At 36.9% G+C, this 26,088-nt stretch overlaps 2 protein-coding genes across 10 annotated transcripts in view; one reads left to right on the top strand and one right to left on the bottom strand.

Moving 5' to 3' along the window:
• LOC100648439 (BTB/POZ domain-containing protein Tiwaz) overlaps positions 1-13,985 on the top strand; it is a 40,690-nt gene extending 26,705 nt beyond the window's left edge. For all 7 annotated transcript variants that reach the window (XM_048407132.1, XM_012310306.3, XM_012310309.3 and 4 more), the window contains 2 exons: positions 10,531-10,736; positions 11,820-13,985. In XM_048407132.1, the coding sequence (XP_048263089.1) occupies positions 10,531-10,736; positions 11,820-12,328 (715 nt within the window). In that variant the 3' untranslated portion in view covers positions 12,329-13,985. The remainder of the gene's footprint in view (positions 1-10,530; positions 10,737-11,819) is intronic.
• Positions 13,986-16,429: 2,444 nt separating this feature from the next.
• LOC100644560 (transcription initiation factor TFIID subunit 4) lies at positions 16,430-26,065 on the bottom strand. Of its 3 annotated transcripts, none has more exons than XM_003396595.4 (10): positions 24,285-26,065; positions 23,836-24,114; positions 22,295-22,411; positions 21,850-22,182; positions 20,857-21,006; positions 20,103-20,362; positions 19,865-20,031; positions 19,644-19,774; positions 19,357-19,539; positions 16,430-19,280 (listed from the first exon to the last, which is right to left on the bottom strand). In XM_003396595.4, the coding sequence occupies exons 1-10, from the start codon at positions 25,260-25,262 to the stop codon at positions 19,002-19,004; spliced, it is 2,877 nt and encodes a 958-aa protein (XP_003396643.1). In that variant the 5' UTR covers positions 25,263-26,065; the 3' UTR covers positions 16,430-19,001. The 3 variants fall into 3 exon arrangements, with proteins under 3 accessions (XP_003396643.1, XP_012165695.1, XP_003396642.1); XM_012310305.3 differs by having other exon boundaries at positions 20,857-21,003; XM_003396594.4 differs by having other exon boundaries at positions 23,899-24,114.
• Between the last annotated feature and the right edge of the window lie 23 nt (positions 26,066-26,088).

Genomic DNA, 26,088 nt, shown 5'->3' with positions numbered 1-26,088 from the left:
AAACTGGCAAATAAATTGTCTACATATATAAACCTCGAAAACCGAACGTTTCGCACCAAAGCGGCTCCGCGTCCGCGCGAAAACCGTTTCCACAGTCCGAAGAATTCCGCCGCGAGAGAGTAGAAAGGGAGCGTGATGTCCGGATCGCGGAAACGTGACCATCGACAACGCTCCAGGATGTTCGTAGCAGGCAATATCTCAGGGAACATATCGCTCGCAATCAGGCACACCGTTACTATGCTCGACAGTGTCCAAAGGCTATTTGCGGTATACCCGTGTACTTTATGCATAAAAGAGACGTAACGTGAAAGCACAACCACACTTTGTACCGAGAAGAGACTTTAATCTCTTCGAACCATCCTCCCAATCCCTCGATTACAAAAATCTTCCTCGAGTCCAACACATAAGAAATCAAACAATTCCATCGATGTTAAATTTCGCGAGATACCTGAGTATAACAGACGTGCAACACAGCTCTTTGGCGTCTTTCCATTAACTTTACTTCGTTGAGTGTATCAACCTGCTGAATCTACACGCACGAGTACACAAACAGATCTCATCGATCGACAACGTGATAAATCACCAGTTCATCGGACTCGACGTTAATAAATTTCGATTTGAGCCGAGCATCGCGCCTTTCTTTACTTCCTCACACGGCGGTTACCTTTCGGATGGTAGCGTAACACGGTAGACCATAAAATGGCACTGCGATACAGTTACGTGCTCATCCGACGATATTCATGCCGATGCTCGTTACGATCCACCGTCCGTAAGCTAACTAACCTGGACGTGGATGGATATCCGGTGCCTCGGCTAGGGTTAAGAGAATCATTAAGTCGTCCGCGCGGCGTAGGATCCAGCGAAACCGAGCGAATTCATGGCAAAGTTAATTCTAATTGGCAAGCGAATGCCTACTATCGTTAACGGAATCATTAACCGAGTCGCTGGCGCTCGATTTTTCCTTCTTCGGCCGCGATGAGCTTGCGAATGCTCATAAGAGAGTCTCGTTAAGCGAACTGTCTTGTTTGTTAATTTCATGAGATATGGTTCTCGCGATACCAACGAGGAAAATCGTAAATGTCGACTTTTTGGTAACGATCCAGCAACATGTAAGAACATATGATCCTTATTAAATTAAACCTACAATCCTTATCACGGACATAACTCGACTCGTCATAACGCGATGGATTAAACAACATGGATCGTTTGCCGCCAGTTCGTATCAATTACGCGATAACACGGTTAATGAAGTATAGAAGATAAGAGAAGCAGAGCAAAGAGACGAGATTCGAACGGATAAAACTGGATTTGACTCCTGTCGCGGTTGGTTTCGCGGTTGATCGAACCGTCGAGACGTAACTTGGCTTGGTTTTCGATCGATCAGCGGTCAGATTCGCATCGTTCGTTTGGATTTTAATCGGTGGGAACGCTGGAAGCGAAGGTAAACGACAGGCGAGGATAAGTGTCGCGACGTGACGCACAAGAATCGAGAGAAAAGAGCCGGAGAAGTGAGGCCAATCAGCCCGTGGATATATCGTAGAAAACCGCCTGGCAACCTCTCCGCCATCTCCTTCGACACGCTCCATTGCACCTTCCTCCTTCATTATACGCCGTCGACCTTATTGTTTTGTCGAAAGTATCGCCAGATTACCGTACGCTCGATCGTATCGCTATTAGAATAGGAACGCGACAAAATCGCGCGACAAGGTCTTTCGTGAGAATGATCTGATGGAAATATGCTGAAGGAATTTCTACTACCATGTTACACGTTACCCTTTTCTTCTATTTTGATTCTTTAAACACCTTGTATCGGTATTTTGTAAATACTTTTACCACTTTATACGAGCAGAATGTGCTCGACTCAATTTGTCTGCAAGGAATGTATCAGCCTAATTATGGAAATTATTGCATGAAGCAATTATTTACTGTTCAGTTTTGAGAGGAAGAGGAGAAATATACGAGAGAACTGATAATATCCTCGTTTAACAGTCCCCTATTTACGTGTTGTTTCATATGTGTTAAATTTGTATTATAGTTCGGAAGATAAATATATATAAAATATAATTAATTAATTAATTAATTAATTATATAAAATATAATTATATATATATATATATATATATAAAACATAATTGGACACGGCTACACATAGCTGAATATGGTTTCTTTTTGTTTATTTGCAATGATCGTGATTATAGCAGTTTCTAATTAAGAAACGATCTGGTTAATAGAAAATACGATATTGAGGAAAGCGATTAGCGAATTATTAATTATATTTAACGAATACAGTAGATCGCCGTGTATTGGAAGGAAATTTTAGTTTGAGATCGATTAGCTGAACTCATGCTAGAGCAATTCGTTTGTTTAAACGTGGGAGGAAAATCAGTGAACCTCTATTATATGAATTATTTATCCTTCGTCGAGTTCAGATAAATTAAATGAATAATGAATATACCTGTGAATGAATTTTATTCATAGCGGATAAAAATTCAAAATATGTACCTACCTAGTAAAATACAAAGGTTATTTGATTGAAATAAAATTAATGAGAAGGAAATGAAAGCATCATTCTCCTTTCTTTAGTCTTGCAGATATAAGTTATTCACTTCCTGGTGTAGCCATCGTATGCATTTTACATACGCTCGAAGCAAAAAAGAAGAACACAACAGCGAAAGGCAGTAAAAGTCGCGATCGTTCCAATGCATAGTGCATTGTATGATAAGTAAGTTACACCTTTCACCCATTAAACGCAGGGCAAATCGCGCTTAAAACATCTAACTCGATTTAATTCAACGCTGCAACGCGAGTCGCTTGAAACATTTTAATGAGCGACTGCTATGTCGACATTAACTTGCAAGAAAAATACATAGTTAAAGATCATACGAACCAAACTATTACAAAATTTTTGTACAAAATTGACAAAAGCTACAAACTTGTAAATTAACATCGTATACACTTAAATTAAAAAATTTGTTCTGTACGTTTCTTCCGAGAAATTTCCCTCATAGAAGAAAGTTCAAAGAATATTACTTTCGAAGATAAATATCTCCTTTTGAAAAATAAAAATTTTCTATTTGATTGGAGGAAAAGATATCTAACGATAATAATCTCGCAGAAGTGATATTGAAACGGTGAAAAATAATCCGGTACCCCTGTGTTACTCGCAAAATTGATTTACGCCAGGTAAATTATCGTCGACACATAACGGAATCGCTGGAGATCGCATCGAAGATAGTCGTTTCCCAACCTGAGACACCTACAAGGATTTATACGCCACTCTTCGAGAAATGAACGACAATGGACAGCAACCATAATGATTGCGATGATGGATAGATAAGATTACGACCATGAGCAAGTTACGGGATAACCACTCGCAAACCCTCGCCTCGTTGAATATGGTTCCTAAATCAAGTTTTACTGAAACAGGCGGAAAAAATGATTATATGTACACACAATTCCATATTATAGTCGGATATTGCAACAGAAAGTTACTCCTCTTGATGGCATCATAAATATCAAATGAAGCTTTATATTAATCATAATACGATGTTTAATGTCTACGGAAACAATTTAGGAATTCTTGAGTGTACGATAATACCTTCAGAAATTTATAATGAATTGCATTGAGTTATTAGAGACTAAATCTGTGGAATTGCTCTTATCTTTTATCGACTCTTTATTTATGAAGCGTTTAATTGAAAATGCAAAATCTCATATTTCCATAAAAGATTTCAGATAAATTTCTAGTATGAAGAATATTCGGAATCGAGATAGAAATCAATTGATGGAAATGATACGAAGACGCTGTGACGCCTGTTGGGTTCTAGAGATCCTTAGGATCCTCCACTAGTGATCTCTACGATTCAGGATTTTTGAAGTCACATGATTTTCTGAATCTTCAGAGTCCGTAGAAGTGTCAAGGTCCACGGAGGATTTAGAATTTCTAGAATTCCTACAATCTTCCAGGTATTCAGAACCTTTCGTGACTATGGAACCTCCCAAATCTATTATAGGTCATTGGTCTCTCATTCTCAATTGGTTGATCGTTCCAGTTATTTCTAGAGTCTCAGAAATCTTCAGACTCTAGCATTTTTCGCGTCTTTAGGATCTTCAGAGTTTCCGGAGTCGTTGAGGTCCTCTGGATACATGTATTTTCAACTGTTCATTAAAATTAAAAAATGTATCTGTCAAAATACATTTGAATAGTCGTTTGATCGATTTATAAATTCAATGAATTATTCTGCAGAATTAAACATTCTCTCCGTCGAATACAACAAGTTCGCAACCAAAAAACTACTTATATATCCGTCTTCTATTTTATCATATTCATTTTTTCTACGCTGTTCTTATAAAAGCGATCCAGTCACGTAAGTATAGGAAGCCTTGTAAACTTGGAAATTTTATTTATTCTTCAACGATGAAACACCAATCGCAGCATAAAGTCAAAGGATTTATCCACTCTGAACAAAACTCAACGACGTCATCGTATTACCACGTATTCAAGTCGTTCTATTCTAAAACTAATCCAAGGGGCCAGCATGATTTTCCGTCAGATATTTTCAGAAATTACGTAACCGCCGATCATTAGTTTGCGCTTCCGGTATCACGTAATCCCTAAAACATCGTCCATCATCCTGCCGGGCCGGAGAGTCCTGTTGAAGACTTAGCAAGGCCCTGGGGCTATCCCATAGAGATCCAGCTAGTCCTCGTTTCCTCGCCCTTCAGTCCAGCACGTGCAATTTGCCCAACTCTGACAAAGCGATCCTGTATTGGTCGAGACGTTTCGTTCATGCACACATACACACATATGTGAACTCTTGAGTCCATTGTCGTTCGCATGCACCGAACGACGGCATATATTTTATGCACCTCTCGTACCAGCTTGTAACCGTGTAGTATTACCAAGCTCGAGTGACTCTTATTGTTAACTTTCCACGCTGGAACAAAGAATGTAAAACAAGTTTATAAGCCATTGATTGTAACAAAAGAAAAGTGAATTCTCGTTCGTGGAGCGGATACAAAAAAAAAAACAAATATATTTACGAAAGAGAGGAATGAGAAACGATTGTCGACAAAAGCAGAGTTTGCGAATCGCGTGCTAGTATTACAAAGAACGTTTATGGATGGCACAGAAAAAGAATTAAAAAAGAGAGGTATGTAGAAGGCTTTAGACTTTGATTAGATGAAGAAAGTTATGATAAAAAGATTGTAGAATCTTCAGATCGTTGGTTCGTTTGAAATTTTGGACACTAATAGATTTTGTCATTTTATTTACAAATATTTTACACTCCAAACTCGTTATAAAGTCAGATACTTAATATTTATTGTAAAAAAGATTTGAGGGTTAGAGTATTCATTAAGAGCAATGAAAAATACTCAATCATACATAGTAGTAGTAATAGTAATAGTAGCAGTAGTAGTACTACTCACTTATGGAGATAGATTTTACATCGAATGAATTGTTTTTGCGATTTACGTTGATTAAATATCCTTTAAATATCTGTCGTTTTAGCTAACAACTACAAACCCCTAAAATTAGATTCCTTTTTCCTTCGCAATTTTCCATAAAATATCAAACGAACGCCAAAAGCGGTAGCTCCAGCTATCCAAACATTCACGCAGACACAAGCAGAGTATCACAGCGAAAGTAATCAAGAAAAGGTAGATCAAGACAGCTTCAGGGGCCACGATTTGAGCAGCGTATTCACGCATCTACATAATCACGCTGGTATAAAGTCAGTCATGGTTGTTCACGTCGCACACACGCACATAAGAAGGTTATAGTTGTGTGTGTATACCAAAAGCAGAGCAGGAATCTGAGTGATGTGAGCCGATCGTTTAGCGTTTTCCCATAGCGAGCGGATCTGACCCGGGATCGGACCTCGGCCGGTCGGTGGGCCCAAGAAATCGCCCCAGGTAATCACGGCGCTCGTCCTCCGCCCCTGGTACCGTTTCCTCCCCCGCACACCCACCCTTTCCAAGCCAGGATCCCCACGAACAACGCGCTCTTGGCCTTCTGGCACATACATCCTGCCCTTCTTTCCCCTTTTGTTCCTCGTCCGTACTTTCTCGCTTTTTTCACCTCTCAACACCAACCTCGCCTCTCCTATCCACCACCATCAGCTTCACCTTCGTTTCTTCTTCTCTTCTTCGTCATCTTGTTCATCTTCCAGCCTGGCCTCCTTTTCGCTACGTCAGCATCGTCCATTGTACGTTTTAATAAGGAAACGAAGTGGTCGTCTATGAAACGATCGTATGTTTTATATCATACGATGCACAGAAGAATCTTTGTTTTCCATCAAATCGAAATTTAGTAGAAATTTCAATCATAATTGGAGTTTACCTTGGATCGTGATAACGATAGACGCTGCTGTCTCTCGTGACCCTGATAAAGTACTGATTTTGATCACTACGTATATCGTAAAACTTCATCGAAAATAAGAAGGTCCTTTAACTTTCTCGACCATCCGAAGCTTACATGTCCTTAAATGGAATACTCGAAAATATTTCAATAAACTTTTACAGAGTTTGTTATATATTCAAAATATATGGAAATCGCGCCAAACTCGAAAGATCTAAGTGTGACACCTTACAGTTTCTAAAGAAATAATTTAAAAGCAACAATTCTGCCATAGCAGAATTTCTAGTACATACCCTCCCTTACGTTACAACCTGATTACGACCAGCAGTCGGAACTCAAAGAAACGCTGCATTCGGTTTTACCTCTTTGACGAACGATAGACGTTCGCTATAAAACTCATGGCGCGGCAACGAGCAACTAATATTCGATAATGTTTTTCTTTTTGAAACGGAGAATTTCCGACCCAGGATTCACAGAATTTTCATTTTCTCGGGCGAGCAACCTTCTCATCCTTCGGTCTCGACTTTCGCGGTACCGTCGAAAAGAACGAGACAGAGCAAGGCAGAGTAAAAGAGACGGAGGATCGTCTCTCGGCCCGTATACACGTCTATACGACGCTATCGTCGTACCTACCCCGCGGTATTTTCTCTTTCTCTCTTCCCCGCTGAAGTCAGATCGCCCACGGGCCTCCACCAGGCCGTCGTTATTATATGTTATCGCCGTGGAAGGTATGGGAACCGGCCTGAGGGGGCACCGGATACCTACGTCGGTATTTCCCCCTCGTTGTGCCATAACGCACCATCGAGGTACACGAAGAACCGAGCTCTCCAGCTCTTGTTCCCTTTCTATCTCTATCTCTCTCTCTCTTTCCACCTTTCTCCTCTCTTTCTTTCATCTCGTTCAACGTGCTCGTTCTCCCGGCGGCCTTCGTCTTTAGCGCGCTCTTCTTCCTCCTGTGTCCCTCTCTCGTCCTTTTTCCAGGGCACTCGTCTATTATATGCTAAATTACGACGACCTTCGGCCGCGCACGCAGAATGTACCGCCTCTGCTATTGAAAAGCGCATCGATGCCTCTCTCGATACCGGATGACACGATCACGCGTGGGGGTTGAAACAAATTCGAAAGTTGAGAAAGCTGGGGATCACAGGGTTATCTAAAATTGACCGGCTTCTTCGTAATGCATGGGTGAAGGTTTGTTGTCTTTGATTAATTAGCGCGAATTGTCTTCGATTAATTTGATTGACTTCCACGAGAAACTGTGAAATTAATTATTAGATATATTTGAAGAGCACGCGAGAGGAACACGACAAGTCTATTCCAATGGTAATTTCTCGATCTCGAACAAGTCGTCTGGTTCACAAATGTAAGTTTTCTGAAAGTAGGTAATAAATTTACAAAGTTTCGTAAACGGTCAAGTCATCTCTTCGAATGAGTTTCTTCAATAAATGAATAAGTCCACGATCAATCTGTTTCGAATGAGAGAACTTACGATGAACAGCAGTTTCTTCTAGGTGGATGTATCTTTCAACTTTCAAGATGACTTTTATTTTTTCAAATCAAACAGTAGCTGCCACTTTATAGTTAGCCGCGTTTTTTATATACTTACGTACCATTGTACTGTTATATATATGAATTAACTGTACTTCAAATTTCCTCACATAAGAATTATCGTACATTTCACGAACAAATTCAATCGAGGTACTAAGAAAATAAAGTGTTACCATGTCAATTAACACGAGTAATCTAACGACAAACTTTCTCAGGAACGATACATCGCAGCTGTAAAATATACGAGTTGACTATTATATCATTTGACTGGGATAAAATACGATGCAACGCGTTGGAAAATGTCACCAGGCACTTTCTAAATCTGAGTCGCAAAAGGTGGCACTGTCAGACCGCAGCTATCGCATCCGCATCCGCATCCGCATCCGTATGCCTCTTCGATATACATACATTGGCGTGTTCCTGTTATCGTCACGCCTCTAGATCACCAGAACTCATTTCCTTAATCTCTCTTCCTTGTTCGTGTTTTATTTTCTTTTAGCGAACCGTTCGTACCCAGCCACGTTATCCCGTTATCCCGATTCATCCCGCGTCCGACCTTTCTCCATCCTGGCCGATCCAGAAGGCATTCGTTCCAGCAGCTTTCACGAAAATGATAGCGGTTGTACGTCTGTTCACCTCCGGCATAGTAGCCGCAATAAAGAGATGAAACTCGAAGCCGAGCGATGCTGATAATCGATCCGGTTGCCACGGGATTAAGCGATCGAAATCGCGCGCGTAATAAGCAACCCCCCGAAAAATATTTTAATAGTCGCGCCAATTTCGATCGTATCTCCGCTTTATTTTGTGACTTCATTGCGTCGATCGGATGATTCGAGTAAATTTTATCGATTCTCGTCGATATTGGACTTTCTTTTAACAATCGAACAAATTTTCGTAGTACTCGTAACATGCAAATTTTGACAAAATGTTGCAGCTGTTGGCCGTTTTATCGGTATACAGATATTCGGGTCAAAGCTTGTGGTAAATGTTATGGCGGAAGATGTACCCAGAATCGTGTTTCAGGGTTAAAGAGACGCCTCGCTGTTGCATCTGAGTTTACGACCGACTCGACAATGACAATTTCGACGTAGTTTTTTTACTGAAACCACCGCTTTTCATTCACATGACCGACGAGCCGTTTCTTTCAAAAATTTCCATTAGGTTTTCATTAATCCAATAAAATAATAACCGAACGCGCCGATACCCTTTAGTTAGCGGCACATTCGAGCCGCATAAATGACAAAATGTGCATTTACGAGGTGACGTTAATCGATCCGGCTGCGTCAGTGATCGTCAATTAAAGCGAACCAAGGGAGGTGACTCGGTTAAAAAAATTGTTAGCCCGGAACAGCTGCGGCTCTCTTGGTCGCAACGCTACCGACATAACTCGGAGCGATTTTGGCAGGTGACCGGAATATCGGCACCTGCCTCGCCTCGACGAGACCTCTTCAATGCGAAAGTATAATTTATATGTCGCCGAGTACGAACGGCAGCGTACCCCCTTCGGTAAAATTGCTCGAGGATTTATCGAGTCAGTCGATCAGCGAGATTTAAAAACGAACAAAACAAAATACCGTAAGCGTGTAACAAGCTTACAAACGACATCGTTTTATTCGAGAAATTAAGGAACATGGCAACTTAGCAAACAGATTTTCGAATCCAGATCACTCACGTGGGTGTCGAACGAATTTATCTCTTTACATTTAGCTTTTAATTCTTTGGACCATAGGATAAAAAGTAGCCTATATTTTTCCAGTACTTATGACAGTGACACGCACAGTGGGATGTTTTTCATCCCACTTTGAAATATTAAGATAATTCAAAGCACAGCGGTTTACAGCGGTTAACCGATTTCGTTTTGTCACAGATATGAATAACAGTCGTTTAATAGATGCACAGGAAAGAACATATATTAATTCAGCCGGTACGTGTTCATAACTCATCCAGAGTGGTCGTAATTTTAAATAACATGTCTGTGCAATTAGAGTCTTTTTTTTGTATTAAAATTCTGTACCCCAAAGAGTCAAGTTACAGGATGGAATAAAATATCGAATGTGCAAACTTTTTAATGAAGTATCATTAGATTAATAAATTATGGACGGATACATATAATGGTTAAAGGCGTCGATGCATCCCGTGCTCTGTAGAATCCAAGAGCTTTTAGAATAATGTCAATTGCGAATTTTCTTCCTTTAAAAAATTCTTTAGTGAAAAATCTATTGAAGTAAAGGGAAGTACTATTACTGATGTTCATAGTATTAATTCTAGCGTGTGATTCGGTACGCCTAGATACAGTAAATTTTTTATCGGTAATGTATGTATTCGGCAAAATCTCACTTTTATAGACCATTGATATGCTTGAAATAAAAAAGTTACATTCCATCTGTTTCACACTCTTTTACATAAATAACAAAGTATTTGTGAAACGTTCGTGCAGCAATGGTCATTAATTATGACACATAATACATCATATGTCATCTGTAGAAGACATTCATACCCAGAATATTCATCGCTTAAAGAATTAATATAAGGAAAAGTTATCTTAAGCACCTTAACCGTAGATTATCAAGGAAAGATACTTTAAAAGCAGAATAAATATTCTTCTAACGTGTATCTTTCAGGTATCCCGAGTCAAGACTAGCAAAATTATTCAACGGCAGCATCCCCATCGTACTGGACTCCCTGAAGCAACATTACTTCATCGACAGGGATGGCGGCATGTTCAGACATATCCTAAATTTCATGAGAAACTCCCGTCTACTAATACCAGACAATTTCGCCGATCTGGATCTGCTTTTAGAAGAAGCACGATACTTCGATATTGCGCGTAAGAGAAACTCTCTCGTCTTATCTTTGATCGTCGTAGTCCTCTGATACGTAGTCCTTTAATTTCCATGCGATTAATTCTTTTCAAACGGTCCTTTCAACGGTCAATTACTCAACGGAGAGGCGTACCGTTAAATACGAACAAGAAGAAAGTATTCAAATTGACGAGAGAGCCGGTATTACTTAATCTCGTATAAAAATCTTTGCGGTTTGGACGGACAACTTCCTTTGGCTTCTGTAAGAAGGAGAAAAGGGGAACGAGAGATCATGGTTCACCAACGATAAATCATGTTATCTGCATGGCAAAATCTCTTCTCAGATCATTTTTCCTGCCATTAACCGCTAATACCAGCAGCGTTAAAAGATCGCATTATAATGCATTAAAACGGGTAATATCTTGATGAACGAGAGCCACAGCGAAAGCACACGGGACTCGTGAAATCCCAACGGCTCACGGTATCGTTCGATCACGATCACGTCTCCTTGTCTCCAGTGTGTGCGATCGAGAAAAAGGTAAACAGAAGCGCAGTAATATATTAATCAATATTCGAGAATTCGGTACCGAGGTAAAGAGAAAGGAGACAATATCTTTTCCGAAGATTCTTGCCCAATCCTACCACATTCCACATTGTACTTTAACGTATTATCAAGTAGTTAAATAACGAGTATGTTTGTTTCCGGTAAAACTGGTCTTGATCTCTATTACATTATTTCCTCTTCGAAGATCAGATGAAACGTGTTTCTATTATTGATAGACTGGGGATTTTTTATGTATTTATGGGAAATTTGAAAATGCAATACGCAAAAATATATAACATATTACCTATTATTACATCTAGTAGATGAAAAAGATTCTTTGTCTGTATCCCATTTTTCAATTATATTCGTAAAAATCTGAATTCGCATAAATATCTACAGTCTGACTAGCAATAATTGATAAAAGAAGAAATTGTCTATAACTGAAGAAAGGAGTTAAAAGACAATCTGCCATAATAATAAATCGTATTCACGACACATCACTTTAAATATCTATCCACTCATCTTCCAAATTCCGAATGAACTCATCTCTACATTGTTTTTCCAGCTATGTGCAGGCAGCTGGAGCAAATGAAAAAGGAGCGTATCAAAAACGGTTCCACGACGACCACCACGATGTCTTCTTCGTCCCCGAGTCCACCGCCAACCAATCAACTAGGCAACCGTGGCACAGGATGCACAACGTTACCGTGTAACCGAGACTCTGACAAAATCCGCGCCAACGAAGGGAATTGTAACTTCGAGTGCGTCGCCCTTCACGTCAGCCCAGATCTGGGGGAACGAGTTATGCTGTCTGGCGGTCGCGCGTTGCTGGACGAGGTGTTTCCGGAAACGACCCAGGCGGTAATCGACGCTCGATCTGGCGTTGCTTGGCACCAACAGGACGCTCGTCACGTTATCAGGTTCCCATTGAATGGTTACTGCAAACTGAACTCCGTACAGGCCATCACCAGGCTTTTGAACGCGGGATTCCGCGTGGTAGCCAGCAATGGTGGCGGCGTGGAAGGACAACAATTCTCGGAGTACCTATTCGTTCGACAGGCTATCAACACTTGACGGAACACCGCTCATCAGCGGAAGACTAGCTCGAGGACGGTTCGTTGCCTTCAACGCGACCATGATCCCGAGTGAAACTGTCCAGGAGAACTCTTCAAGACTGCGTCACGAACGATGATGATCCGATTGTTCTGGCGGACGGAGCACCTTCGTGTCCGAGCTGTTGCGCGAAGATAAGATATCGTAACTGTACGTTGATTCTTCGTTCGAGAGAATACGATGACCGTCGGTGATGAAACAGTTTGTACTTTCTTGTAATATAGCGGTTCCCCATGTTCTTTGGATCGACGAATTTTAATTCATTATTTTATCCTTATTAAGGACCAACGTTGAGTTAACGCAACATTTATCGAATTCGTTTAGTATGTTACTTTTTTCGCCACCAGATTTTGCATTTAGATTCTACGATTTTATAAAATTTAAAGAAATGTAAGTATTTATGATGATAAACTATCATTGCTTGGTCCTTAATGAGTTAAATCGACCGATCTTGACTCTGACAAATAGATAGGCAGCCATGTAATCGTAAATTTCATTTCCTTTTGCGATTCTTGTATTCTGTGATATATATCGAGTTTCGGGGATTCCTTTCGTTGATAGGTTCTTAATTATACGAACCACTGCTGTGGTTCTAATCATAGCGTTGAAAAATCTATTACCTGGGTAGAAAGAGACAATTATATATGTATAATTAGGTTTTGCAGGGTATGTATATTCTTGATAGAAGGTTTCGATTTTTGTCCAGATTTCCAACTACAGTTACGATAATGAATGACAAATATAACGAGTATTTACACTTTTGTATCGAATTGATGAAATCGATGTTTAAATTTAATTTAATTACATGAGGGAGGTCAAAGAAGAACAGTCGTTGTATTCTTGGAAATCATTTGGAATAAAATCGAAGTTCATTTACGCTGAATTTTATTCGATAATTCCGAACGTTTAATGAATCGAGTGCCTTGAGTTACTACGCGTCTTTACGTTACAGATGTTCGACTCTGCATAACGTTAATGAAATTACGACTGGTGCGGCGTGTAATTTATAATTATAAAAATTACCGTTAAAATCGTTTCAATTCTTTAGGAAAATCGGGCTAAGAAATATAATCTTCGCGGTTATGTATCGTCGAACGGCATCATCACGCACGCTCGTGACCCACTTATGCATATAAGTACGTCGGGTGTGCCGCTTCTTATTTTGCTCTTATTTAATAAGGTGTACCTATATGTATTTAAATGCCATATTAATTAATGTAAATACCGCGAATAAACGTGTATCTATATCGATATATAAATATATATATAAAAACTGCCGACATCTAGATGCGGAACATTCGACAACGAAATAATTCGCGTTGATCTCATCGACTCAAACTGTGTTTCTAATTAAATAAATCAGACAGAAGCGACCTTCTACCACGAGAGAAACGAACGAATAAAATTAACAAAAGGGAAAAAGAAAAGAAAGAAAGTTGTTCGTATCGTTTCTTTTAATTCGAAGCTTCGCTAAAGTCTCACGAGTTCTGATCCGCTTCACCGACAGTCCCGGTTATTAACGCGTTGAAAGAAGGAGAATAGTTTCTAATCTTCGATAAGACACTTGCTACGATAACTATCGTTTCGATTGATTTAATAAAATGTTTATTACTTGAAACCGTGGAAACGATGGTGGTTTATTTCGTGCGAGTCGCGAATAACTCGTCACCCGAGTCACCGTTCCTTTCACCAATCGATGCATTAAATTTTAAAATTCACTAACGAAACGATTACGAGCGAAACTGGATGTTATTTAAATGTCTGCTTGTTTGAGAGATATATCGATCTATCCTCGCGATACGAGAGAGAAAAATCGTAACAGCAGCGAGGAGGACCGCTGGGTTCAGTCAGTTCTCGAGAGGAAAAATAAAATCTGACGGAGCAACCAGGCGGAATAAAACCATTAGTCGGACAATTCAGTTTTCGTAACGCTCCGGTATAAAAATTCGATAGGCTCTAAACTGGTTACGCGATATCTGCTTTCGACTTTTCCACCTGATTGTGAGCAACTCGAGCGTCCCACGCGCTGACCTTTCGCTCTGATGATTTTCAATCGATGCGATGACTCTTGAACGCCGCAGACAATAAAAAACAAAAAAAAGGAAGATAGCAGTAAAAAATTATTGCATCGCCGGTTCGCGTTATTATTCGTTTTAGACACGGCGACTGACCATATCATTTTGCGAACCATCCAGCTTCCCAACGATCTAAGAGAGAACCTTCCCTGATAACTAGCGAAGAACAGAGACAATGGTAATAACCAGATTTATAAATCCACCTAACAATAGATCCCTCGTAGCGCTAGACAAAGAGAAAAAGGGGGCAGCGCATGGAGAAAGAACAAGAGGAAGAAGAAACGGAGGCGGAGAAGCAGGAGAGAGCAAAAGAGCTCGGAACAGCGTTGATCACGTAACCGCGGGAATAAGGGATAAAGCGTACAAACGTCATTGCCTCAGGCCCCGTTTCCATGGTTACCGTGAACTCAATATCCGCGATGCCTGGGGGTAGTATAGGCCGCGGGCTGTCATCCCTCGAACCTGCCGAGTAGAGAGCCCAACGCTCTGCTTCGACCCTCTCACCCAACTGTCTCTCATCCTATCTCTTTCTGTTCGCAGTTCTGTTTTCCTTCTTCCTTTATCTTTTCATCTATCCTACCTTATTGTTTCCGTCATTTTCTTTACAATCCCCTCTTTTTCTACAACTCCTCCCCTTTTCTCTGCTCTGTATTTTCCCCTTCATTTTTCTACGTTCCTCTTTTGTCCTTTCTATAATCCTGTTCCTCTTTTTCCCCAAAACTCCACTTTTTTTCGTCCCTTTCCTCAGTTTCTTCTATATCTTTGTAACCACCACTCCTTTTTCTGTCCCTCGATTGTCCACCTTTCTTCCGTTCTTCTTCCTTTGTCTTTCTCTCTCTCTCTCTCTCTCTCTCTCTCTCTCTCTCTCACCTCTCCTCTTCATGCTACCTATTGCACATTTTACCACCCACCCCAACGTTCTCCGTCTCTGTCGAGCAACGGCTTGATTATATTCCATTTCTGGATCGCCTCGGGGCCGCCTCAGTCCCAGGTCCTTCAATACACGACACGAGGCAAAGTAGCCTTTGGCGTCAACATGGAAGACGGGCTTGAAATTCGAGAATACGCCGGGACGCAACGCTACCCATTGTCTGCATGAAGGCTGAACGAGCGATATTTTTCACGATATCAATCCTCCGCTAACCACGATAACCGCAATTCCATGAAATCGTGATATGTTTTTAATTTGTCATCCCAAGCTACTTCGGTATATTTCCTTCTGTTTTTTTACATTTTACTCATTTACTTCCTGTAAGGGTATTCTTTTACTTTTTAATATCTTGTTGTATGATTAGTGCAAATTTTATGTGCTTAAATAACGACGATAATTAAAGTACATATATATATATATATAGTCATGAAGAAGAAATTATGATCGCGACAACATCAAAGACACGAAGCAAATGTGCAAATGGTCGACCATTTGGCAGTTTCTTTAAATGGAATCTTGTACCGAACATTACCTGAGATAATAGCCCAGACGATACATAATCACAATCTGATAACTTTTAACGCGCTTATATTACATAATTGACTTTCTGCCACATATGTTTTATTTCACGAACAAAAATAAAAATCTTATATAAGTCATTAAATGGTTACTGAAATTTTGCTGATGGAATGTTTAATTAAACTTAAAAAAAAAAAACATTATTTACTACATAAATATATCCATCGAAAAAATAATCATAACCATCATAAATACAAACGAATATATTAAGACAAAATTGGTACAATAAAAATGATATTTACTCGATTATACTTCCAGTATCTTAATCGTTTAATGTTTTAAATACATTAACAGCCCGAAACTTTATGAACTTTATAATTTCACGGAAGCTATACTTACAAGCCGAATTATAACAAGGAAGAACAGAATTTTATTCCTCTTTGAAGAAACTCAACATATCCCGCATAAAGATCATTTTCCTTTTTTACATGACAAAAAAAAAAAACAATTAGAAGCCTAAGAATAAAAAATTCGGGCTATTCTTTGGTGAAACTTATTCTTGTGTTTTATTATCTCTCGGTTACGATTTATCCAATTACAATTTGTAAAAATATCATACTGTACCAAAACTGCTATGTACCTTTAGTTTTTTTTTTTTTTTTTTGTTTCTTTACATTCCTCTATTTATATATTTATATTAATAATTCCACCTAGTGGCAGTTAGGAGAACGTTATAATATAACTAACTTCGGAAATTTGCGTTTTTTTTTTATCGAGCTCGTAAAAAATGATGCAATCATTCTAAAGAGGAACACGCAGCTAAGTAAAAATTTCTTACACTGTGAAGTGCGCGGCAAAAAGTATGGTACAAGTAATTGTATGTGCGCCTTTTCCAATAAAAGTATATAGCTACTAAAAAACGAATTATTTACATGTTATTACTCGAATAATGTTGCTTCAACGATCTGCTTTGCTTTTTTTTCTTTTTTTTTAATTATAAGCTCTCTCTCTCACGCTCGCTCGCTCGCTCTCGCAATGAAAAACTTATATCAATTGCTATTATATATATTTATATATAAAAAGGCAATCATTTCTTGGTGCACGCAATAACAAATAGAATTATGTAGCTGAGATCAATATTGCAATCATATATCCTTGCACCCATTACGCTTTAAATAATTTCTTCCTCTTTTCTTTTTCTTTCCTCTTTTGTACTGATCCACATCATAATTAATCAGCGCTATGGATAGTCAAAGTTAATAGTTCAGTTTAACTTAACATCTTTTACGCAATTCATCAGTCTTGTGCGCGTATTATATTTTAAATCGATATTGAACCGTTGAAGCATAACGTTTCACGTAATTGTAACTGAAATGTTACGTTAGACTCGCTTTTATTCTCCCGTTATTTACACTAGAAGACTCACAGGTGTACGTGCCTTTGCAATATATTTTACTTTTCTTTCTTTTCGAATGCCTATCAGGAAGTGTTATCGTGCATTCCAAAAAATGTGGAAGCACGAAAATCATCGAGCAATTACGGTTAATCCAGATTATCAGGATACTTTAAACTTCTTTTTATTATAATTCCTGTCTGTACTCGGATAATCTGAAATAACCATCTCGCGCGATTTGCTAAAAAAAATAAATAGTATACCTCGTATTGTATCATTCTGTAACTCCAAACTACAGCAATACAATAGAAAAACTTCTATTATTGCCTCAACAAACTTATATCAAATTTATATTACAGCTTATAAAAATCGATGATTTCTGGTATCGGCGCCAGTGTATAGTATTTATGTTTATATTTAAGACAAGAATTCAATCTCTATGTTCCGTACGTAAATCTGCAAAAATAAACATGAATCATTCAAGATTAAAAATCTTTTTACAACGAAGGTTACCATGGAAAATCTAAACTGATATTATACTAAAAATCAAATCTGTACGTAATAAATGATACATGCATATATGCATACATGTATGTATCGATGGTTCTGCATGAGACATATACAATGATTTCCTTTTTTTATCTTTTTTTAATGTTGCACAAGAATCTATTTCGGGCACGTGTAGTGTAAGATGCTCATGTGATGAGCAAGTTAGGAAAGATTGATATCTTTCTAAATATTCTGTTCGATAATAGGCACACGTACATCTGCAGCAAATTCTTTTACATTATAAATCAGGTACACGCTTTTTTTTTCAATCGATTATATAAAGCATATTTTTCTCTGAAGATTAGCAAAAACTGTACTAATTTCGAAGAGGAAATATAAATGATTAAATTAACATCAATCGAAGAAATATCCGTAATTCTTACTTTTGTAAATATTTCTTTAATAAAAAACGTAACAGCTAATTCTTTTATAAACACTGAAAATGTAGATTACAACATAATATACTGATAACAATTCCATCTTATTGTGGAGAGTAGCTATATTCTGTTGTACCAACATTGAAATTATCACTATTTAGTATTTTATATGTAAGGTATTGTACAAATTATTCCATACTTTTTGGACAGTGTGCTCACAGTATATTATTACATTACAGATTGCAAAAATACGATTTATTATGTTAACAAAACACGCACTCTTCATACTGTCGCTACAGTGTCCAAAAGTATAGGTCAAGTGTTACAATATAGTAGGCATATACATAAATGACAATATACACACATTCATTCGGCATACATTCACCATATAACAACACATATATATGGCCACACAACATCCTTTCCATAAAGAGACTATCCAAGACTGATCATCAGGCATGTGCTCATACACATTGCTCTTTCCAATGATGCAATTTTGTGTTGAAAAATAAAGAACAATCTATTATATTACATTTAAAAAATCTTCAGTCATTTACAAATAGGGAAGCCTATCGACACGGTAGAAATAATCTTATCTTGAATGTATATGGAATCCTGACGTGATTCGTAATGAATTTCATTGTATGTAACTTATGAAACACTGTACAATGCAACGCACACTAACGTCACATGATTCGTCAAGGTCCATTGAGGCCAGCTCACACAAGACCATGTAGATAGAGCGCCAGATATCGGGCGGGTCACTTAAGTTCCTGCCCTTTATAGAACATCACTTCAAGTATGATTTATATAGCATTGTGCTCCTACACGTTTCTTTTTCTTGTTCAAGAAGGAACAATAAGTCTCTGAAATTCACTTTCTTTAAACGTGGTTTCATTGGCATTTGTCTGTTAATCCCAGTCGCTGAAGCGTTCAAACCAGAATTACTGCCAGGACTATTGACAGACACTCCTATGTCAAGTCTAGGCTTTTTACGTGGACCAATTGCTCTCAAAGCTGTCAAGTTTGCTTCCCTTTGTCTTAATTCCTCCATTTCCGCACGTTGCATCTATATGAAATTTCAGATGCTAATTACTTCTTCTTACGCTATATTTTTTTCTAAATTTATATATTTGTGAAAGTACCTCTTTAGCCTTTGCTTTTAATTTGGCTTGTTCTGGATCTTCAGTTTTTGCGCGACTTTTTGCCGCACGTAAAAGTATTTCTCTTTCTTGTTCTTCGTGTCTTCTACGTTCCACTTTATCCAAATCTTCTAAAAATTTTAATTGTGCCCTAACATCCTGTGTTACTTCATAACGTGGGTCCACCTGTAACCATTATACATTATTTATGCTAGAAATACTCGATTTGATTAACAATTATGATATAAAATTGAATCCTCATTCAATTTATTATAATCTGTGAACTTCACCTTTATCAAATCCGCTCTATGTTCTGCTATCACTGCTAATTTTTCTACTAAATTTTTTAACCTTTCTTGTGCAGCATGAGATATTAATGCCGCAACTTCTTGATTAGGTTCTTCTAATCCATAATTGGAAACTAAAAAATAAGTTTATATCATATCTATGTCACATATATTATATATACTATGTCACGTATTCACATCAAACAATTGACAGAGGTAACTACCGATTTGTTTTATTCTTTGCTGTAATGGTGTCATATGTAAGAATACTTCATCTTTACAGGATCTGATTTGTGTTCCCACAAATTCTGTAGAACCAAGAATCCTTTGCGATTCTTCGGCGAGATTAACACCACCCATAGCTGCGACATCATTGATATCGTCATCTCCCCTATTTAAGTAAAATAAGCGTACATATGTATTATGAAACAATATGACAAACAATGAAAAATCGTTGCTTACGTGTATCCTGCAGACGAAAATGTCTTTTTTTCTTTCTCTTTAGTAACTGGCTTTGGAACAAAAGAAGGCACTATGGCTTTATTAACAGTAGTGGCTGTGTTGACTGTTTTGCCTTGCGTTATGGTTGGAACTGTTTTAACAACAGTTGTAATTGGTGGTTTTTGAACTGTAGGCACAGTAGGTCGAATCCCAGTTATCGCCGCCGTTGATTTCACAGTATATGGTGCAGGACTACGAACTGCTGTTGTAACAGGTCGTATCTAAAACAATAAATATTTTATAATTTACTTCAGTTTAATATTGAGGAATCTAATCTAATTTTAACATATAAATGGCCAGTTAAATTTTTCGGATCGTATCTACACAGACAGCGGACGACATTTGGATACAAATACATGAAAATATAATTTGTATATATTGTTTGCTTTGAATATATATATATGGTTTATATTTATATAATATAGTTTTAAATATATATTTATTTTAGAATTTATTTTTTCGTCATCCTCTAAATGTGTAATGATATCCAATCGGTCATTTACATAAGTCAAAAAAGAAAACAAATAAAAAGATATTTTATAAAAATGGATAATCGTAAGCAAGTAGTACACCAATCATTAACAACCAAGGATCAGAGCATTAATTTGTTTCTATTATGGAAATTAAATTACATAGCTTATATATACAGTAATATATTTACAATTCAAATAATATATTCTAATGTTACAAAATTAAACCTCTTCTTATATCTTACCAGCCTTTGTTGAACTGGCTGCGCAGGTCGTGGAACTGTAGTTGTAGCTGCAGGTAGTGGAGTCATTACTCTTACTTGTGTAGTTGGAGTAACTGCAGTTACAGGAATTGTTGCAGCTGTCACAGCAACAGTTGGTCTAAGCTGATTCTGCTACATTATATTATAAAATACATTAATATTAAGCAAATAGTATAACCAAATTGAGAATTACTATCAATTACTTTCAATTACACATTCATCAATACACTGTACATAATAATACACTAATCTATTGATAGATACATCAGAAAATTATTTTTGAGTTATATTAATTATACTGATTTATACATTTAGTTCATAGATCTAAATTTATTATATATTTCATATAAATTAAATTTCAACTGAGATGAGAAGAAATTACAGACTTTTATTCTCTTTGGTTTTGTCTACTTTTCAGTTCAACTTTGTCTGATAAAATTTTAATATCTCTTTTTTACATTTGGACAAAATTTTTAAACATAAAACTACTTTCCAAGTTAAACTTATAAATAACCTGCCATAAAAAGACTTTAGATGTTAAAGATCATCTTTTATTGCCTTTTTTTCCAGAATCTGCAAAATACATGTCTTGTACAAATCTCAACAACAATCTCTCTCAGTGATACAACTTGAAACTCTGAAATATCAACATAGATCAGTGCTGTCCATAAAGGAATCTTACGCGATTTTATTCATCTTCACGCGTTATCGCTATAAAAGGAAGAAAGTTTAGAAAGATATCAACAAGTCTGACATATGATTTTCTTCTTTTCTTATTTGAGTCTAAAAGCAGAAGGCAATATACGAGAATGGGAAGAATCCACTTTATTCGCAAGTAGTACTTATACAGCACTGATATACACATATAAATGTAGACACACGATAACATTATATGTAGACTATGTGTTTATAATCTGTACGCATTATTCATGAACAATTTCTACGAACTGTTTGTAAATTTATATAAGATCTTACCTGTGTTACTACAGAAGTAGTAGATGTTACGGGAAAAACAACATTGGCTGGAGGAGGTTTTATTCCCTCTATGACCAATTCCTTTGTAACGAGAGATTGACGTAAAAGAGGCAAACTTTTCTTGAGAAACCCAATCAGACATGGTTGTGGTGATGCATTTAATAATCGCTCAAGCCTATCACAGAACTCTTCAGGTTCAACTTTAACATCAATTAACTCTTGTATTAAAGTCCGAACATTCCGCTCCACAGCTTTAGGTTCTCGACTAGACAACTCTAACAAGTTTGCTAAAAATTTACGGCACTTTTCTTTGGTATTATCTGTAGTTGGACGCTACAATTAAAAAAAGACACTGTAACCAACTTAATACACTATAAGCAAAATTATTGTTGCACTTAACAACTAATATTTTCATTTCTTTTTAGTAATTGTGCGTAATACATACTGGTGTAGATGTCTGAACTGTTTGAACAGTAGTAACGGGTGGAGTAGGAGTACTTGAAGCAGCAGCAGTTACTGTTGATGGAGTTGTAGTTGCTGTTGTAATAGTTGCAGCCACAGTCTGTACAAATAAACAGATACTATAAAATTTTCTATATTTAAAACTAAACAAAGAAAATAAACTTTTATTTGATAATTCTACGTTTAAAGAATTAATAAATATGTACATTTTTCTTTAAATATTTATGAATTTGTAACTTCTGTAAAATTCTATATGAATTACAAAACTGCAATGTCATTTAAAAGTATTTAGAAGCATTTCGCAGCATTGCTAAAAATAAAATATAAACAGCAAATTTATGATATGAATAATAATTTTATATATAGAACATGCTTTTATTTTTAATTTTATAAAAATATTCGTAGCATCACATTTTCCTTTTTCTATTTCTACTATTATAATCTACATATGTCCTTTATATGCATGCTGAACTTCTGATTCTTCAAACACAAAATCTACATTTTTATGATTTTTTCCATTATTTTTATTATTTCAAGAAATCAGATGTCAATAGATACATATATTGTGATTTGATACAATAAGTTTAATGGTATTATGTATTAAAGACGCACTTGTACCTTGTACAGACTCGTAATTTCTTTTATTATATTATTCTATAATTGCTTTTTATTAAGCTGTACATAATATACTTGATTTTATTTTACATACATAAGTACTGTACATGTTTGTAAAAGAAATATTTTATAAGGAACTAATACTTTATGCATCAACTTAATAAAATATAATTTTTTGTATATGAAATTCTACCAGAAAATTAATACATGAAGAATCAAGAATGTTAACTTCATATTTATCTTTTTCAACTAATAATGTTTAAATTACCTTGAATATAAATTACTATAATTTGGAAATAATTTCTAAAGTTGTGTAAATATGAATTTCATATCAATGAAAATAAAAAATTTATATAAATATGAAGAAAGTGTCATTGTTCTATTATAAATAATTTCAATAAATATATAAATTTCTTTACTTTCCAAAATTTCAAAAATGAATTACTCTATGATACCCTTAACCAATATAACATGCAATATCTATACGCATGATAACAGCATTGAATTTAATAAAATAATTACATATTTAAAAAATGTAGAAAGTCTACAATAAAGAGGCATCCCAACAAATAAGCCAATACGAAAATAACTGTATACTACATAAAACTTCTGTTTTATGACAATTGGATATTTTTATAAATCCTAAATAATATAATATGTAATAATAATATAATAATATAATATAATATGTAGATATAAATTCTTTTTTTGCATATATCAGAGTGATATCTGTACACCTAATTATATTTTAAAGAAAATTTCATATGATCGAAATAACACAAAGATAGAATGAAAGAATATAAACATAATACACAGCCTTACCAATAACACCATTCCAACTAATGGCACAAACTAAAAATCTACTACTGCACTACATCGAGTCTTGTAAGAGGTATAAGAATGCGTCACCTGAATAGATTTTCTTAACGTGGCGAGTGGTGGGCCAGTGAACTGTGTGTTCAGCCTACTTACAGCCGGCACTGAGGCTAAGCGATAGGTAGTGCCCGGAGATGGTGCAGCAACCACTGCATTTCCTGCTATACTATTTGGTGTAACTGCAGTACCACCAGGTGTACCTGCTGTTGGAGCTGGCCCTACCCTTAGTAATTGAAACTGTCCAGTTTCTGTTTTTAATAGTATATGACCCTGAGTTCCAGGTTGCAGACCATGTAATGTTTGCAATGTTATCTAAAAAAAATTTTTTTTAATTTTAAAACAATTAAAACAATAAGGACATTAACGCACACATAATAGAAGCCAAAATTTATAAAAGAATATTTTTCAATACAATATCACACATTATTCTTGATAATAAAATAATAAAATCAAAATTGGTTTATAAACTACAAATATCTTACCCCTGGACCTCCAGGTCTTGTTCCAAGCATGTGTTGACCAATCACTACTCTAGGTGCAACTTGCTTGCCTGCTTGTTGTCCTGTCACCGGTGTACCAGGACGCATTGCATTAACATTAAGAATTTGCACATTGCTGGGTACTATTGTAGATGTAACTCCAGCTTTACCCTGTAGTGCTGTGCTGACTGCATTGCCAGCCACAGAAACAGGAACAGACATTGGAACAGAAACCATGCCACTTGGTGCTACACTAGTCTTTATCACCAAAGCTGTACCTGTCGGCTTATTTACACTAGCAACTGTTTGACTGCCTGTTTCACTGACGGAACCAACATTAGAAACATTTGATGCTGTCTGTAACACTGCCGGTGAAGTTATTCCCAAAGTACCATTGGCCAATTGTCCAACAGTTTGTGCAGGAAAAGAAAGTTTATTATTTGCATTAGCCACCCCTGTGGTTGCTATTACTTGACCAACAGTAGGATAAATTATTTTGACAGGTTCATGTGTTTTGGTAAGGCTTGGTATATTTGTTGTTTGATTGCTGGTCACCTGGTTTGTAGTAGCTTGATTGATATAAGCAGCAGGGGGGACTGCTGACTGTGTATGCTGTTGCTGCTGTTGTGTAGTAACCTGTGGCGCCACTGTGTTTGAGGTAACCACGTTTACAGGGAGAAGAGTACTCGTGGTAATAGGCTTCGTAACTTCTTGATTCATCAGACTATTTACTGTAGTAGCACCACCGCCGTTTGAAACCCCATGTTTCTGTGGTTGTACCGCGGTGATGGTGCCCCCGTTGGAAATACCACTGTTCACCTGATGATTCTGCTGGCTGACTGATGCAGAACTTACTTGATGACCAGATACAGCTGGCGTAGATGTTACTAGTTGTGTTTCAAGGGAGCCCACTATCGCGTTCACTGCAGATTCATCGACGTCCGTGCTCAGAGCTTCCTCCAGAAACTTAGCTGACGCCATTTTCTTCCAAGCTCCAACTGTAAACTGATCTACGCATGCGCCTGTCGCAAATTGTTCCCATGGTGCATTGCCCCCCCCACCATGGCTGAAAATTATACGCGGCCTTTCTTCTGTTTACTTTCCACCAATCTCAAATTCATCGTTGTTTCTCACCATTGTGAAAAAATCTACCAATCCTTTCTTAACTCAGCCACGAATTACCATGTTCTTTATTTCTTCTACATCGGAAAAGCAATTATCGCCATATTACATGCAACGTCGATCATTTATGTTATGGCTGTCAATACTCGGCATGCAAACACGTCACCCGCCAAAATGGCTATCTTCGAAACTATAAAATCGTACACGGTTTGCATTTTTAACAACATTATATTGATATATAAATGGAAAAATTATAAACATGTATAAAAATGTTCAATCCCTGAGAGCTCTGTACATTTACTTCCTTTAAGGATGCTGTTACTGTTAGTAACAGTTGCCTTAAATAATATGCGTTCCATAATCAATCATTTCATAAGCATCTGTATCCTTTTCGCGTTCCGCAAACTTTCTCATTTAAAACACATCAAAATTGTAAATAAGACTTCACGATTTACGCCGAAGACGATTCTAACGCCCTCTGACAGTAAAGAATTAAAATTTAATTGCTATCTTAGTTTTTGGCGGTACAATCTATCTTGTATTATTTATTTAATGTAGTAATGAATTGTAGAATAAATCCCTCCAAAAATTTAGTATTTGAAACAAAAAACTTGGTACTATTATTTCTTTTGTATCTTTTTACGCAAATTCCTTGTTCTTACAGTATGTATTACTATTTATTTAT

The sequence above is a fragment of the Bombus terrestris genome, chromosome 7, assembly GCF_910591885.1.
Source record: "Bombus terrestris chromosome 7, iyBomTerr1.2, whole genome shotgun sequence".
Taxonomy (NCBI): Eukaryota; Metazoa; Arthropoda; class Insecta; order Hymenoptera; family Apidae; genus Bombus; species Bombus terrestris.
This window is presented reverse-complemented; position numbering and strand designations above follow the sequence as displayed.

Bases quoted from the DNA above. Each gene is read 5' to 3' on its own strand.
- LOC100644560 (XM_003396595.4), bottom strand. From the start codon at position 25,262: ATGGCGTCAGCTAAGTTTCTGGAGGAAGCTCTGAGCACGGACGTCGAT. The intron at 20,032-20,102 runs GTAAGCAACGAT...TTACTTAAATAG, and splicing joins TTTTCGTCTGCAGGATACAC to GGGAGATGACGATATCAATG. The intron at 19,775-19,864 runs GTAGTTACCTCT...CTTATTTTTTAG, and splicing joins GCAAAGAATAAAACAAATCG to TTTCCAATTATGGATTAGAA.